The sequence below is a fragment of the Dysidea avara genome, chromosome 12 (assembly GCF_963678975.1).
Source record: "Dysidea avara chromosome 12, odDysAvar1.4, whole genome shotgun sequence".
Classification (NCBI taxonomy): domain Eukaryota; kingdom Metazoa; phylum Porifera; class Demospongiae; order Dictyoceratida; family Dysideidae; genus Dysidea; species Dysidea avara.
Genome location: NC_089283.1, coordinates 14,548,137 through 14,560,621, shown reverse-complemented (window position 1 = coordinate 14,560,621; position 12,485 = coordinate 14,548,137). Strand labels below are relative to the sequence as shown.

Below are 12,485 nucleotides of genomic sequence, written 5' to 3'. Positions count from 1 at the left end.
GTAATCTGTAGAAGAGTTTGTCATGAAGTTTTGTGAAGATGCATTATGCTTGCAGTTGACAATATAGAGTGTACTTTTACAGAACAGCACTGCTATAGTAAAAGGTCTTGTTGTAGTTGGAACTGATGTACTCATGATGCTGCCTAATCAGTATGGAAAGTGTCTAGTTGTGCTAGCAGTCATTTGATAACCTACTTCTAGAACTACTTACTTTGTATGGTTATATATAGACACCATTCTTGCTGCCATTGTTGTGATGTCATTGTTTAATTACATTCCGTAGTTACAACTCTGTAATGTTAGAGAAACCAAACCCTTCCTCTTTTTACGAAGGGGCAGGTGTCACTAGGCTAACCAGCTACTGCTCTGAATAGAACCAATAACTGTTTATACTGTAGTATCACATTCCATGAGACACCTTGTTCATCATCGAAACAATTATTTTCCTCACAAACAACAGACTGGTCACATTTTTACTTACAGACTTAATTTAAACCATGCCATTTCCTCATGTGAATCTGGAACAGTACTAGCATAGATTTGATTTTGGGCTATGGACACTGCAAAGTTCCCAGTCAGATTGGGGGGCACTGCTCCTTACTTTTGGATTAGGGGGAATGTGCCCCTGGCCTCTCTATTGTGCTGCCCTTGTGGTAGTGTGGCTGATGGCAGCACTCCACCTGTCTCTGAGTGTGTGGTAGAGGCCAGAGTTTCCTTGCATTGGCCTTGCAAGTCAACACAAAGGCTTATGTCATGGATACACATCATGCTTTATTACACAAGGGTAGGGTATATTATACTAGAGAAATAATCTTGATCCTTGCCACAGGAGACATCTTCTAGTGATACTATTTGCAAGCCTTATTGAGAGGACTAGACAACAATTTAGAGAGTGAATAAGCATGGTTCACTGAAGAAAAGCTTTCCTTCTTAAGAATTTTGATCCACTGTAGCTAAGTGACTGTTGTATTAGAGTAGTTTTATTACTTGACTGCTCTATTGGAGTATCTTATCTTTAACCAAAGTTATTGTTCAGAACAATGCTATAGGTTGAGAAACTATTTCTTAATGTTTAAAATGCATGTATCCTGTTTCATGATGGATTCCAAAATTAAAGTTTCGATTTCTCAGTTCCTAGTGTGTAAGATTCAATAATCCGGGACAAGTCAGTCGATAAGTGTGTGGAGGATTTGAGTCATATATACATCTTGTTGGATTTCCTCTGGTATACTTAATTACCACAACTTGTGTTTTAAGGTCATTTATTTATTCTCTATAATCCCAAGTGATGTGCAAGAAGGTTATAGTTTGTGTAGCAGGGAGCCAAAAACTTGATATAATTATACTGAAACTCTATAAATGATCCCAGACCAGGTGGTGACTTGATCCACAAACAGCTTGCAGTCTTGGTAAGTACCTGAGGAACCACATGGCCTGGGATATTGCAAGATGCATGTTGTATGTGATGTATATTCAAGTGGGGTATAATATTAAACACAAGCTAGTGTGGTACACTATAGACGGTCTTGCTGTTGTTAGCTTGATTTGGCCACCACCAATCATGTAACCAAGCTGGGTAAGAAGCAAGTAAACCAACAGGAGATAAAATGACATGCTTACATCCTTATTTGTTATTGTTATTGTTGTATGTATTTATATGTTTGCATCATCATAATAAACATATCTGCTTGTTTTGAGTGCTACTGTACATTTTAATTACTATGACTCATTTTATCACTTATTATACTTACCAATGCAGTATGAAAATTATCATTAACTCTATTAATTTTGTAGTGCTTTGTGACAGTTGGTAAATACTTGTCTTGTTCAATTGACTTATATGGTCTATGGGTTGGTTAATTATATGCAACAAAAGAAGTAGAAATGATACCACTGCATGCATGTAACACAAATCACACAAATGAACATACATAAGTAATAGCATGCAGTAGACGTATGTACCACTCAACTTGTATGTCTATTAATTCTGTGATCATCATATCATACATCCATCATGATAATGCTTCCACTATACATGCCTTCAGAAATGTGTATATGGTACAGTAGCACCAGAGTGCTTTCATATATATGGTTTGGCATTTATGGGGAGTTAAGGGACAGACATAGAATGTGTCAGTGCTTCCTGAATAGTGTTGAATCTATAGTCTTGCACAGCCTTCAATTGTAACTAATGTACTGTGGTCAATGCATTGTATCAATTTATGGCCATTTTAAAGGCAAAAATTGTGCAGCTTCTGGGGTAGCCTCCTGAATTATACTAGAGCTATACAACAACATTTATACACATGGCAGGTCTAGAATTGCCAGTAAAATGCACTCAACTACACAACTTGCAGCTACAAGCATATGCCATATGTTTGTAGTGAAATAGTGCAGTATGCAAAGTGTAGTAAACAACTGATTTGAGTCGATTAATTTCTTGCCATGTTCTTGGTAATGACGAAATACTAATGAGCTTTATCTTTTTGTTTTTCACTACATTGGGTAAAATACATGTAGATATAGCAAACTAGGGCAACACATTAACTATTCCTTACCAATCTTAAGCAGTCTTTCTTGATTTATTGGCATGTTTAGAGGCATATAGTAAGTTTATTTCATTTGATTTACCAGGACTGGGATGCATATTATGGTAGAGAAAATCAACAGGAGCAGTAATCAAGAGCTGGGTCTACAAATAATGCATACTTATTACATAGAGCTACTGCACATGTAGGCACTATTGTGCACAAGAAGTTGTACGTAATCTGTGTTCAAATGTAAATATGGTGACATACTAACTTTGTCAGAAATGTTTGTTTACACTTGAAATTAGGCCACACAATTGTGCCAATAGATCATATTTGGTGGCTGTTCCCACATGACGTGGAAGTTGAAAAACAAGCAATTTTTCTTGTGATTCTTCAGGGTAGACCATAACTAGTCCAAACATTTCTGATTCAGCTACAAAATGGATAAATGTATTTGTGTTGCACTGCATGAACTCACAAGTAAAGTTGATCAAAAAGCGGATTCGATGGGAAACAATGAACTGTGTATGTTTATAAACTGTGGTGATCCTTCCAAATGTCACTATCGTTTTCTTCTGAGCAATCTAATTAAAATTATCACAAAGAGGTTGCACTAACTGTTAGTAAATCGGTTGATGAAACTACCTCACCTCAATGCTGTCATTGAATACAAACATTGCTATTGGCTGACTCTTGATACTTCTATTTCTTAGAGAACACAACTTGATAGCAAAAGCCTCCACCTTCCTTAAAAACACTCTGGTAGAAGAGAGTACAAAAGCCTATACAAAATATGGCTATAATCATGTCAACAAAATTGATGGTCATGCATGCACAATGGAGTATGATATACCACTGGCACTGCATCCACCAGTACACAATGCATGAAGATTTATGTATAAAGTGAGTATAGTAGTACATAGTAGTATATCCAGACAGAGGCATAATTGTTGCAATGATTGTAGCTGAGTAGCCATTCTGTTATATACTCATTGCTGACCATTCCATTACCCAAATAGTCTTTGGAACATAGGCTATCATGTGAAAGACCATTATTTGGTAGAAATAAAGGTTTACCATTCCACAGTATTGATCATTAATTTGGGAAGTTGAAAAAATTGATGATTGCATAATAAGCCAGTCTGTAAACTACGAAAACAGTTTTTAAAATCCCCTGGAACCCTTTTAGCCCCTGGCAGACTACATAATGTATCTGTGTATGCATGTTTTTACATGATAGCTTACTGGACAGTCCTTAATTTCTGCTACCACTTCAAACATTGCCATTTGGTTATGGACTTCTCTTTTGTTCTCATTGATCTTTCTAAAATGATTAAATAAGGAAGTCCTGTTAATACAGAGCAAATAATGTACGTATATTATATAATCAAACATGCAAGCTAGTACATATACGCACATTAAAGTATCTTTCATCTTTTTAACTGCATTGTTGAGGCTCACATGATCCAGATGCTTTTCCGGAGTACATTTCAGTAGATCTACAGGAGTGATATGTGGCAGTGGAAATATAACATCTTAATTATACACTTAACGTCCCTATGTATATATACATGCACAAAAAATTATATGCAAAGCATTTCATATGCACATATTCATATACCTACCAAGGTGTCATCAAATAAACTCCATGCAGGTTTGGCCAGCATTATTGTAGTACAATTTTGGCTTTTGCCATCTGCACATTATATGCTCTGCTATTACACATGTTTTTTTAGAAGTACACACCATGCTCTGCATAACTGGCAGCATTTTTTTGTGGGACCAACAACTCAAGTAACCACCTAGAAAAAGACTTATTTGCTCTTATGATCAAAAAGGCCATGCATCCCTGTGTCATTTTTCTTCAGTGTGATTATCAATATAGTTTGATGGTGTAAGAAAATATTAGGTAGTATCATCTACTTAGCTTAACAGCTTCCTAGACATGAAGAATTAAAGTTGGTCATAATGTGGTACAGCAGCTGTAAGCAGGGATATATATTTTGTAAAAGTCATGACAGAGTTAAGCTGTTACGTCTATAAAGGACTATGTTATATCCTTACTCTGAAGGAGAAGAACAATGCGAGGGATACGTTGAATAAGTGTAATCAACATTCCTTCCAAATTCTGACGCTGGCACTCTAGTTTAGATTCTTTTCCCTAGAAAATAAAGACTGTGTTATATAGTACATGCAATTAATTGTATATATGCAGCTATATATACATAAGTGGAGAATTACCATCAAGAAAGTTTTGAAAAGTGGATATTTTCTCTTGCACTGATTTAATGTCTTTATTCTTAATTCATAATAGCTCACAAATGGTGGATACTTTGTGACAATATCCTTAAGCACCTTAAAGGAAATACATTCATTGCAATAATACATGCAGAGAATTAAGTTTCTATATACAGTGGAATCTTTCTATAATGCAGTCCAGCACTTTGGGACCCAGAAATTTAAGCCAACATATGTACTGTATGTTTGCTGCAATGTAGTAGGTTTTCCTCTTTCAGTAAAATGTATGAAGTCAGACCTGCATATATACTGGGACCAAAACCTTCATCCTTATTACAGAGGTTTTTTTTATTGTGCCCTTACTTCAGAGGGTTTTAAGAGAGGTTCGACTGTAGCTACTTGACTTGAAGATGTGGTTATTAAATAAGCAAAAGCTTGCTAGTATGTATGCATGCATGTATACACATAATAACTTTGTAAATTTTATTTGTAGAACATAATTATATACATACTTCGTCATCAAACACAGATCCAAGGCATGATGATTCACACCACTGAGAGATTTTCTCATACAAAGAGTCCTATAAAAGTATGAATGACTACAAATCTAGTATAAGAGTATTAAGCAGATAACATTAACTGTGTGGAAATAACAGATACATATACTCTGTATATAAATCTAGCATTGAAGAAAGTGGTTAATCAGTATCACAATTACAAACATAACTATAATATTTATAAGTTAAAACAGGTAATTACTACATAGGCTTTGTATTTTAAACTATGCCTAATGGCAGAGTTTACAGTGCAACTATAGTGCATGCTATACCTCGCAAAATAATTGTTTCACCTTTACTATTAGGTAGTCTGATTATCTGAGTATGGGCATACAGAACTAGGGATACAATTTTAAGGAAGTGTCTAAGTTGATGCAACAACCAAAGAAGCTAGGTAGCAATGAATTTTCCACTAATGTCAGTAAAAAATATAAGTTCTGTACACTGTACTGTATATTGTTGCAATAGACAGCCAAGGCTTTTATGCAACAATGGTTGTACATATACATGGGTGCTAAACACAAAGTATATGTGACCAGGCCTGCGAAAATAGGGCATGTGGTCACAAACTACATCCCATCACATTATGGGCTATATTTCAATGCTGGGATGGAAATATCTAGCTTGCATTATAATGTCAATTAAACATTTATTAAGTGATAAAAATGCATGGCCACAGCATAATTAAACAAAAAAGTTATGACACATGAAAGTTTGAAAAAGTATAGTCAAATTTTGTATGCATGCACACATAACTATATGGTTAAGATAAAATAAATTCACCTTAATCTTAGTGTGCATCTCTAAAATGCCTTCGATGCCACCAAGAATATCCCTCACTTCTTTAACATTCAAAATTGGTGCATTTTCAAAGGTGTGATGAACAAGTGGCTCTTTGTAAACCTATATGCATGTATATATCCATATACCTGTATGAACAGCTATACAATTTTTTTTGTGGCATAGAGCTAGCTTCTATGTGGCTATATAGCCATAGCAAGGGATAATTAATTGTAATTGTGCTGTAATGTTACACTGTATTATTCAAATAGCTGTGATGGCTCTTTGGTTGATGTATGGATGCATGTACATTATGTTTGACACTTGTATAATCAACTATTTTTTTAAAAAGCACAATTGCCTAGCCATGCATCCTATTGTTGTACTAACTGGATGATTAAGAAAACAATATAACACACACACACACACACACACACACACACACACACACACACACACACACACACACACACACACACACACACACACACACACACACACACACACACACACACACACACACACACACACACACATATGTATACGTAAATAGATCTATTGGTACGTCCAACAAGTTATGAGGATAGTGCATGTGCAATAGCTACACGTGCAAATATGTGCATGTGTGTACATGTACGCACTCTGGTTCATAATATCAAAACATGAAAACATGGAAGCCTATTATAGTTAGTGGTTACTGACAAATGCGTTTAGCATGATACATGAATGTGACATGCATGTGCTCCACACATTTAGCTAAGCTACATGGTTATATTTGTTTATAAATGCTTTACTGAACCATCAGTGATAGACTCACTATTATGAACTCTTGGTACTATACAGTATGTAATGAAACAAAATGTTGAGGGTCCACTAGTTATTAAGTACTATCGTACTGTATGATACAGTATGAAGATTATCATTAACTCAATTTTTAGTGCTTTGTGACAGTTGGTAAATACTTGTCTTGTTCAATTCACTTACATGGTCTACTGGTTGGTTATAGCTATATACAACAAAATAAGTAGAAATGATACCACTGCATGCATGTAGCACAAATCACACATACAGTAGACATTAAGCTTGTATGTCTATTAATTCTGTGATCATCATGTAATACATCCATCATGAGATTGCTTCTACTATACATGCCTTCTTCCTGAATAGTGTTGAATCTAGTCTTGCACAGCCTTCAATTCAACTAATGTACTGTGGTCAATGCATTGTAAAGCCTTTATTATAAACTGCAAAAATCATGCAGCTTCCGGGGTAGCCTCCTGAAATTACACTAGAGCTATGCAACAATATTCATAAGCATGGCAAGTCTAGAATTGCCACAGAATTAAGTAAAATGCACTCAACTACACAACTTGCAGCTACAAGCATATTCCATAATATGTTTGTAGTAAAATAGTGCAGTATGCAAAGTGTAGTAAAACAACTGATTAGAGTCAATTAATTTCTTGCCATGTTCTTGGTAATGATGAAACACTAACAAACTTAATCATTTTGTTTTTCACTACATTGGGTAAAACACATGTAGATATAGCAAGCTAAACAGCAACACATTAACTCTGTTCATATTATACTTACCAATCTATAGCAATCTTTCTTGGTTTATTGGTATGTTTAGAAGCATCTAGTAACTTTATTTCACTTGATTTACCAGGACTGGGATGGATAATACAGTAGAGAAAATCAACAGGAGCAGTAATCAAGAGCTGGGTCTATAAATTTAATATAATGCATACTATTATATATATATAGAGTTAATAGTTGACTATATACATGTCAGTACTATCATACACAAAAAGTTGTATATATCTGTACTCAAATGTAATATGGCAACATACTTTGTCAGAAATGTTGTTTGCACTTGAAATTAGGCCACACAATTGTGCCAATAGATCATCTTTAGTGGCTGTTCCCACATGACGTGGAAGTTGAAAAACTAGCAATTTTTCTTGTGATTCTTCAGGGTAGACCACAACTAGTCCAAACATTTCTGATCCAGCTACAAAATGGATAAATGTATTTGTGTTGCACTGCATGAACTCACAAGTAAAGTTGATCAAAAAGCGGACTTGACGGAAAACAATGAACTGTGTATGTTTATAAACTGTGGTGATTCTTCCAAATGTTACTATCATTTTCTTCTGAGTGATCTAATTAAAATTATTACAAAGAGGTTGTACTAACTGTTAGTAAATCGGTTGATGAAACTACCTCACCTCAATGCTGTCATTGAATACAAACGTTGCTATTGGCTGACTCTTGATACTTCTGTTTCTTAGAGAACACAAATTGATGGCAAAAGCCTCCACCTTTCTTAAAAACACTCTGGTAGAAGAAAGTACAAAAGCCTATACAAAAATATGGCTATAATTATCATGCATGGACAATGGAGTATGATGTACCACTGACACTGCATCCACCAGTACATAATGCATGAAGATATATGTAGAAAGTGAGTTTTGTAGTTAGTAGTAGTATATTCAGACAGAGGCATATACAGAATTGTTGCAATGACTGTAGCTGAGTAGCTGTTCTGTTATAGCCATTGCTGACCATTTCATTACCAGAATAGTCTTTGGAACAATGTTATTACAAATGTATTACTATCATGTGAAAGACCATTATTTGGTAGAAATAAAGGTTTATCATTCCACAGTATTGATCATTAATTTGGGAAGTTAAAAAAAATTGACGATTGCATAATTATAAGCCAATCTGTAAACTACAATAACAGTTTTTTAAAATCCCCTGGAACCCTTTTAGCCCCTGGCAGACTACATAATGTATCTGTGCTTTTACATGATAGCTTACTGGACAGTCCTTAATTTCCGCTACCACGTCAAACATTGCCATTTGGTTATGGACTTCTCTTTTGTTCTCATTGATCTTTCTAAAATTAAATAAGAAAGTCCTGTTAATACAGAGCAAATAATGTATATTATATAGTTAAACATGCAAGCTAGCATACAAATACACACATTAAAGTATCTTTCATCTTTTTAACTGCATTGTTGAGGCTCACATGATCCAGATGCTTTTCCGGAGTACATTTCAGTAGATCTACAGAAGTGATATGTGGCAATGGAAATATAACATTATAATTATACAATTAACGTCACTATGTATATGTGCACAAAAAATTATATGCAATGCAGCTATTTTGTAAGAGTCATGACAGAGTTAAGCCTTACTCTGAAGGAGAAGAATGATGCGAGGGATACGTTGGATAGGTGTAATCAACATTCCTTCCAAATTCTGACGCTGGAACTCTAGTTTAGATTCTTTTTCCTAGAAAATAGAGAGTGTATTATAGTACATGCAATTAATTGTATATATGCAGCTATATATACATAAGTGGAGAATTACCATCAAGAAAGTTTTGAAAAGTGGATATTTTCTCTTGCACTGATTTATCGCCTTTATTCTTAATTCAAAATAGTTCACAAATGGTGGATACTTTGTAACAATATCCTTAAGCACCTTAAAGGAAATACATTCAGTCATTGCAATAATACATGTAGAGAATTAAGTTTCTGTATACAGTGGAACCTTTCTATATATAATGCAATCCAGCACTTTGGGACCAGAAATTTAAGCCAACATATTATATGTACTGTATGTTTGCTGCAATGTAGTAGGTTTTCCTCAGTATGAAGTTGTACCTGCATACTGGGACCAAAACCATTGTCCTTATTACAGAGGTTGTTTTTCTATTGTGCCCTTACTTCAGAGGGTTTTTAAAAGAGGTTCGACTGTAGCTATTTTACTTGAAGATGTGTTTATTAAAATGAGCAAAAGCTTGCATGTATATGTACACATAATAACTGGAGATAATCTTGTAAATTTTATTTGCAGAACATATAAACATACTTTGTCATCAAACACAGATCCAAGGCATGATGATTCACACCACTGAGCAATTTTCTCATACAAAGAGTCCTATAAAAGTATGAATGACTACAAATCTAGTATAAGAGTATTAAGCAGATAATATTAACTGTGTGGAAATAACAGATACACATGCATACACTGTATATAACTAGCTTTGAAGAAAGTGGTTAATCAGTATCAAAATTACAAACATAATATTTATAAGTTAAAACAGGTAATTGCTACATAGGGTTTGTATTTAAGCTATGCCTAATGGCAGAGTTTACAGTGCAACTATAGTGCATGCTATACCTCAAAAATAATTGTTTCACCTTTACTATTAAGTAGCCTGATTATCTGAGTATGGGCATACAGAGCTAGGGATACAATTTTAAGGTAGTGTCCAGGTTGATGCAACAACCAATTTGAAAGAAGCTAGGTAGCAATGAATTTCCACTGATGTTAGTATAAATTCTGTACACTGTACTGTATATTGCTGTAATAGACAGCCAAGGCTTTTATGCAACAATGGATGTACATATACATGGGTGCTATACACAAAGTATTTGTGACCGGGCCTGCGAAAATGGGGCATGTGGTCACAAACTACATCCCATCACATTATGGGTTATATCTCAGTGCTGGGATGGGAATATCAGCTTGCATTATAATGTCAATTAAACATTTAAGAAGCGATAAAAAATGCATGGCCACAGCATAACTAAACAAAAACAGTTATGACACATGGAGGTTTGAAAAAGTATAGTCAAATTTTGTATGCATGCACATATAACTATATGGTTAACATAAAATAAATTTACCTTAATCTTAGTGTGCATCTCTAAAATGCCTTCGATGCCACCAAAAATATCCCTCACTTCTTTAACATTCAAAATTGGTCCATTTTCAAAGGTGTGATGAACAAGTGGCTCTTTGTAAACCTATATGCATGTATATATCCATATACCTGTTTGACTATACAACTTGTGGCATAGAGCTAGCTTCTATGTGGTTATAGCCATAGCAAGGGATAATTACATGTAATTGTGCTGTAATGTTACACTGTATTACTTTGGTTGATGTATGGATGCATGTACATTATGTTTGACACTTGTATAATCAACTATTTTTAAAAAAAAGCACAATTGCCTAGCCATGTATCCTATTGTTGTACTAACTGGATGATTAAGAAAACAATATAACACACACACACACACACGCACACACACACATGTATACGTAAATTGATCTATTGGTACGTCCAACAAGTTATGAGGATAGTGCATGTGCAATAGCTACATGTGCAAATATGTGCATGTGTGTACATGTACGCACTCTGGTTCATAATATCAAAACATGAAAACATGGAAGCCTATTATAGTTAGTGGTTACTGACAAATGCTTTTAGCATGATACATGAATGTGACATGCATGTGCTCCACACATTTAGCTAAGCTATATGGTTATATTTGTTTAAAAAATGCTTTACTGAACCATCAGTGATAGACTCAATTATTATGAACTCTTGGTATTATACAGTATGTAATGAAACAAAATGTTGAGGGTCCACTAGTTATTAACTAACAATGGCCATGCAAAAAATCATTTTAGAAGGGGAATAAGCTATATAGCTAGGTAATCATATGGATGGGGAATCACACAACACTATGGTGATGACAGGTACAAAAATTTGAAGAACCATTTTGGTTATATAAGACCATAACATAGATTTAATTTGAGCGTATGATAGTTAATTTAATACTAAAAAGTGTTTACTCTGATTGTTTTTATTGCTAATATTGTTTAAATGATCTGAAGTTCTGAACAAATGTTGTGTGGTGTTAAGGGATTTGATAAAGAACATGATGTCTGCTAATTCAAATGTCATATCACCATATGAGTTCAATTTCAGTATCCCAGATTTTGGTATATAAGTTGCTCATCAATGATGTCTAATTTTAATCTGTAAGGATACCTATAATAATAATACCATACTGTCTTGATGTATGCATGCAGGGCTTTAAGTACTTAAGTTCTGTTTACCTTCAATATGGTTGAGAGGGTAGTGACATAATTCTCTTCTGTTTGTAGTAACTCTTTGGAAATGTAATACCGGAGATTGTGACAAGACTTGTAATACTTTTCACTACATTGTTGCTGATCATTAGAGGTTGCTTCTCTGTCTTCTGTAAATGATTTATTGACTCACCTCACCATATGCAAGTGGTTATTTTACACAATTTATATACCATGTTTCAATTAACTTACCTTTATCGAAGACAGTGTCTGAAGTTACATTCAGTACTGATAGTGCCATACTGTTGTGTGCCTGCATGCCTGCAGTGTAATCTTTACTATCTGGCATAGAGTTTAATGTACATGTGTACTTCAATTCTATTTACACATAGCTGCATGTGCATACTTAGTACTTATTTATATAATTAATACTGGAACTTCATTGAAGTAGTACTATACCATGATATGCTTGCCTGCA

The 12,485-nt window shown here is 34.6% G+C and overlaps 2 protein-coding genes across 2 annotated transcripts; both read right to left on the bottom strand.

Annotated features, from left to right (window-relative positions):
• Positions 1 to 2,563: 2,563 nt before the first annotated feature.
• LOC136239863 (protein ECT2-like) lies at positions 2,564 to 7,232 on the bottom strand. Its single transcript, XM_066030612.1, has 11 exons — positions 7,176 to 7,232; positions 6,110 to 6,229; positions 5,282 to 5,350; positions 4,773 to 4,886; positions 4,596 to 4,692; positions 3,949 to 4,030; positions 3,777 to 3,879; positions 3,182 to 3,313; positions 3,010 to 3,115; positions 2,825 to 2,964; positions 2,564 to 2,692 (listed from the first exon to the last, which is right to left on the bottom strand). The coding sequence occupies exons 1-11, from the start codon at positions 7,230 to 7,232 to the stop codon at positions 2,564 to 2,566; spliced, it is 1,149 nt and encodes a 382-aa protein (XP_065886684.1).
• Positions 7,233 to 7,519: 287 nt separating this feature from the next.
• Positions 7,520 to 12,356, bottom strand: LOC136239862 (protein ECT2-like). Its single transcript, XM_066030611.1, has 13 exons — positions 12,260 to 12,356; positions 12,035 to 12,177; positions 10,813 to 10,932; positions 9,992 to 10,060; positions 9,488 to 9,601; positions 9,313 to 9,409; positions 9,100 to 9,181; positions 8,933 to 9,011; positions 8,338 to 8,469; positions 8,166 to 8,271; positions 7,960 to 8,120; positions 7,700 to 7,833; positions 7,520 to 7,625 (listed from the first exon to the last, which is right to left on the bottom strand). Exons 1-13 carry the CDS (start codon positions 12,354 to 12,356, stop codon positions 7,607 to 7,609), a joined length of 1,353 nt encoding a protein of 450 aa, XP_065886683.1. The 3' UTR covers positions 7,520 to 7,606.
• Between the last annotated feature and the right edge of the window lie 129 nt (positions 12,357 to 12,485).

Coding starts and splice junctions, on each gene's coding strand:
- LOC136239863 (XM_066030612.1), bottom strand. CDS start 7,232: ATGGATGTATTACATGATGATCACAGAATTAATAGACATACAAGCTTA. Junction 6,230..7,175: donor ATACAAGCTTAATGTCTACT/GTATGTGTGATT, acceptor ACATGCATATAG/GTTTACAAAGAGCCACTTGT. Junction 4,031..4,595: donor CATTGTTCTTCTCCTTCAGA/GTAAGGATATAA, acceptor TCACTCCTGTAG/ATCTACTGAAATGTACTCCG.
- LOC136239862 (XM_066030611.1), bottom strand. CDS start 12,356: ATGCCAGATAGTAAAGATTACACTGCAGGCATGCAGGCACACAACAGT. Junction 9,012..9,099: donor AAGATGAAAGATACTTTAAT/GTGTGTATTTGT, acceptor ATTTAATTTTAG/AAAGATCAATGAGAACAAAA. Junction 8,470..8,932: donor CGGAAATTAAGGACTGTCCA/GTAAGCTATCAT, acceptor ATTTTTGTATAG/GCTTTTGTACTTTCTTCTAC.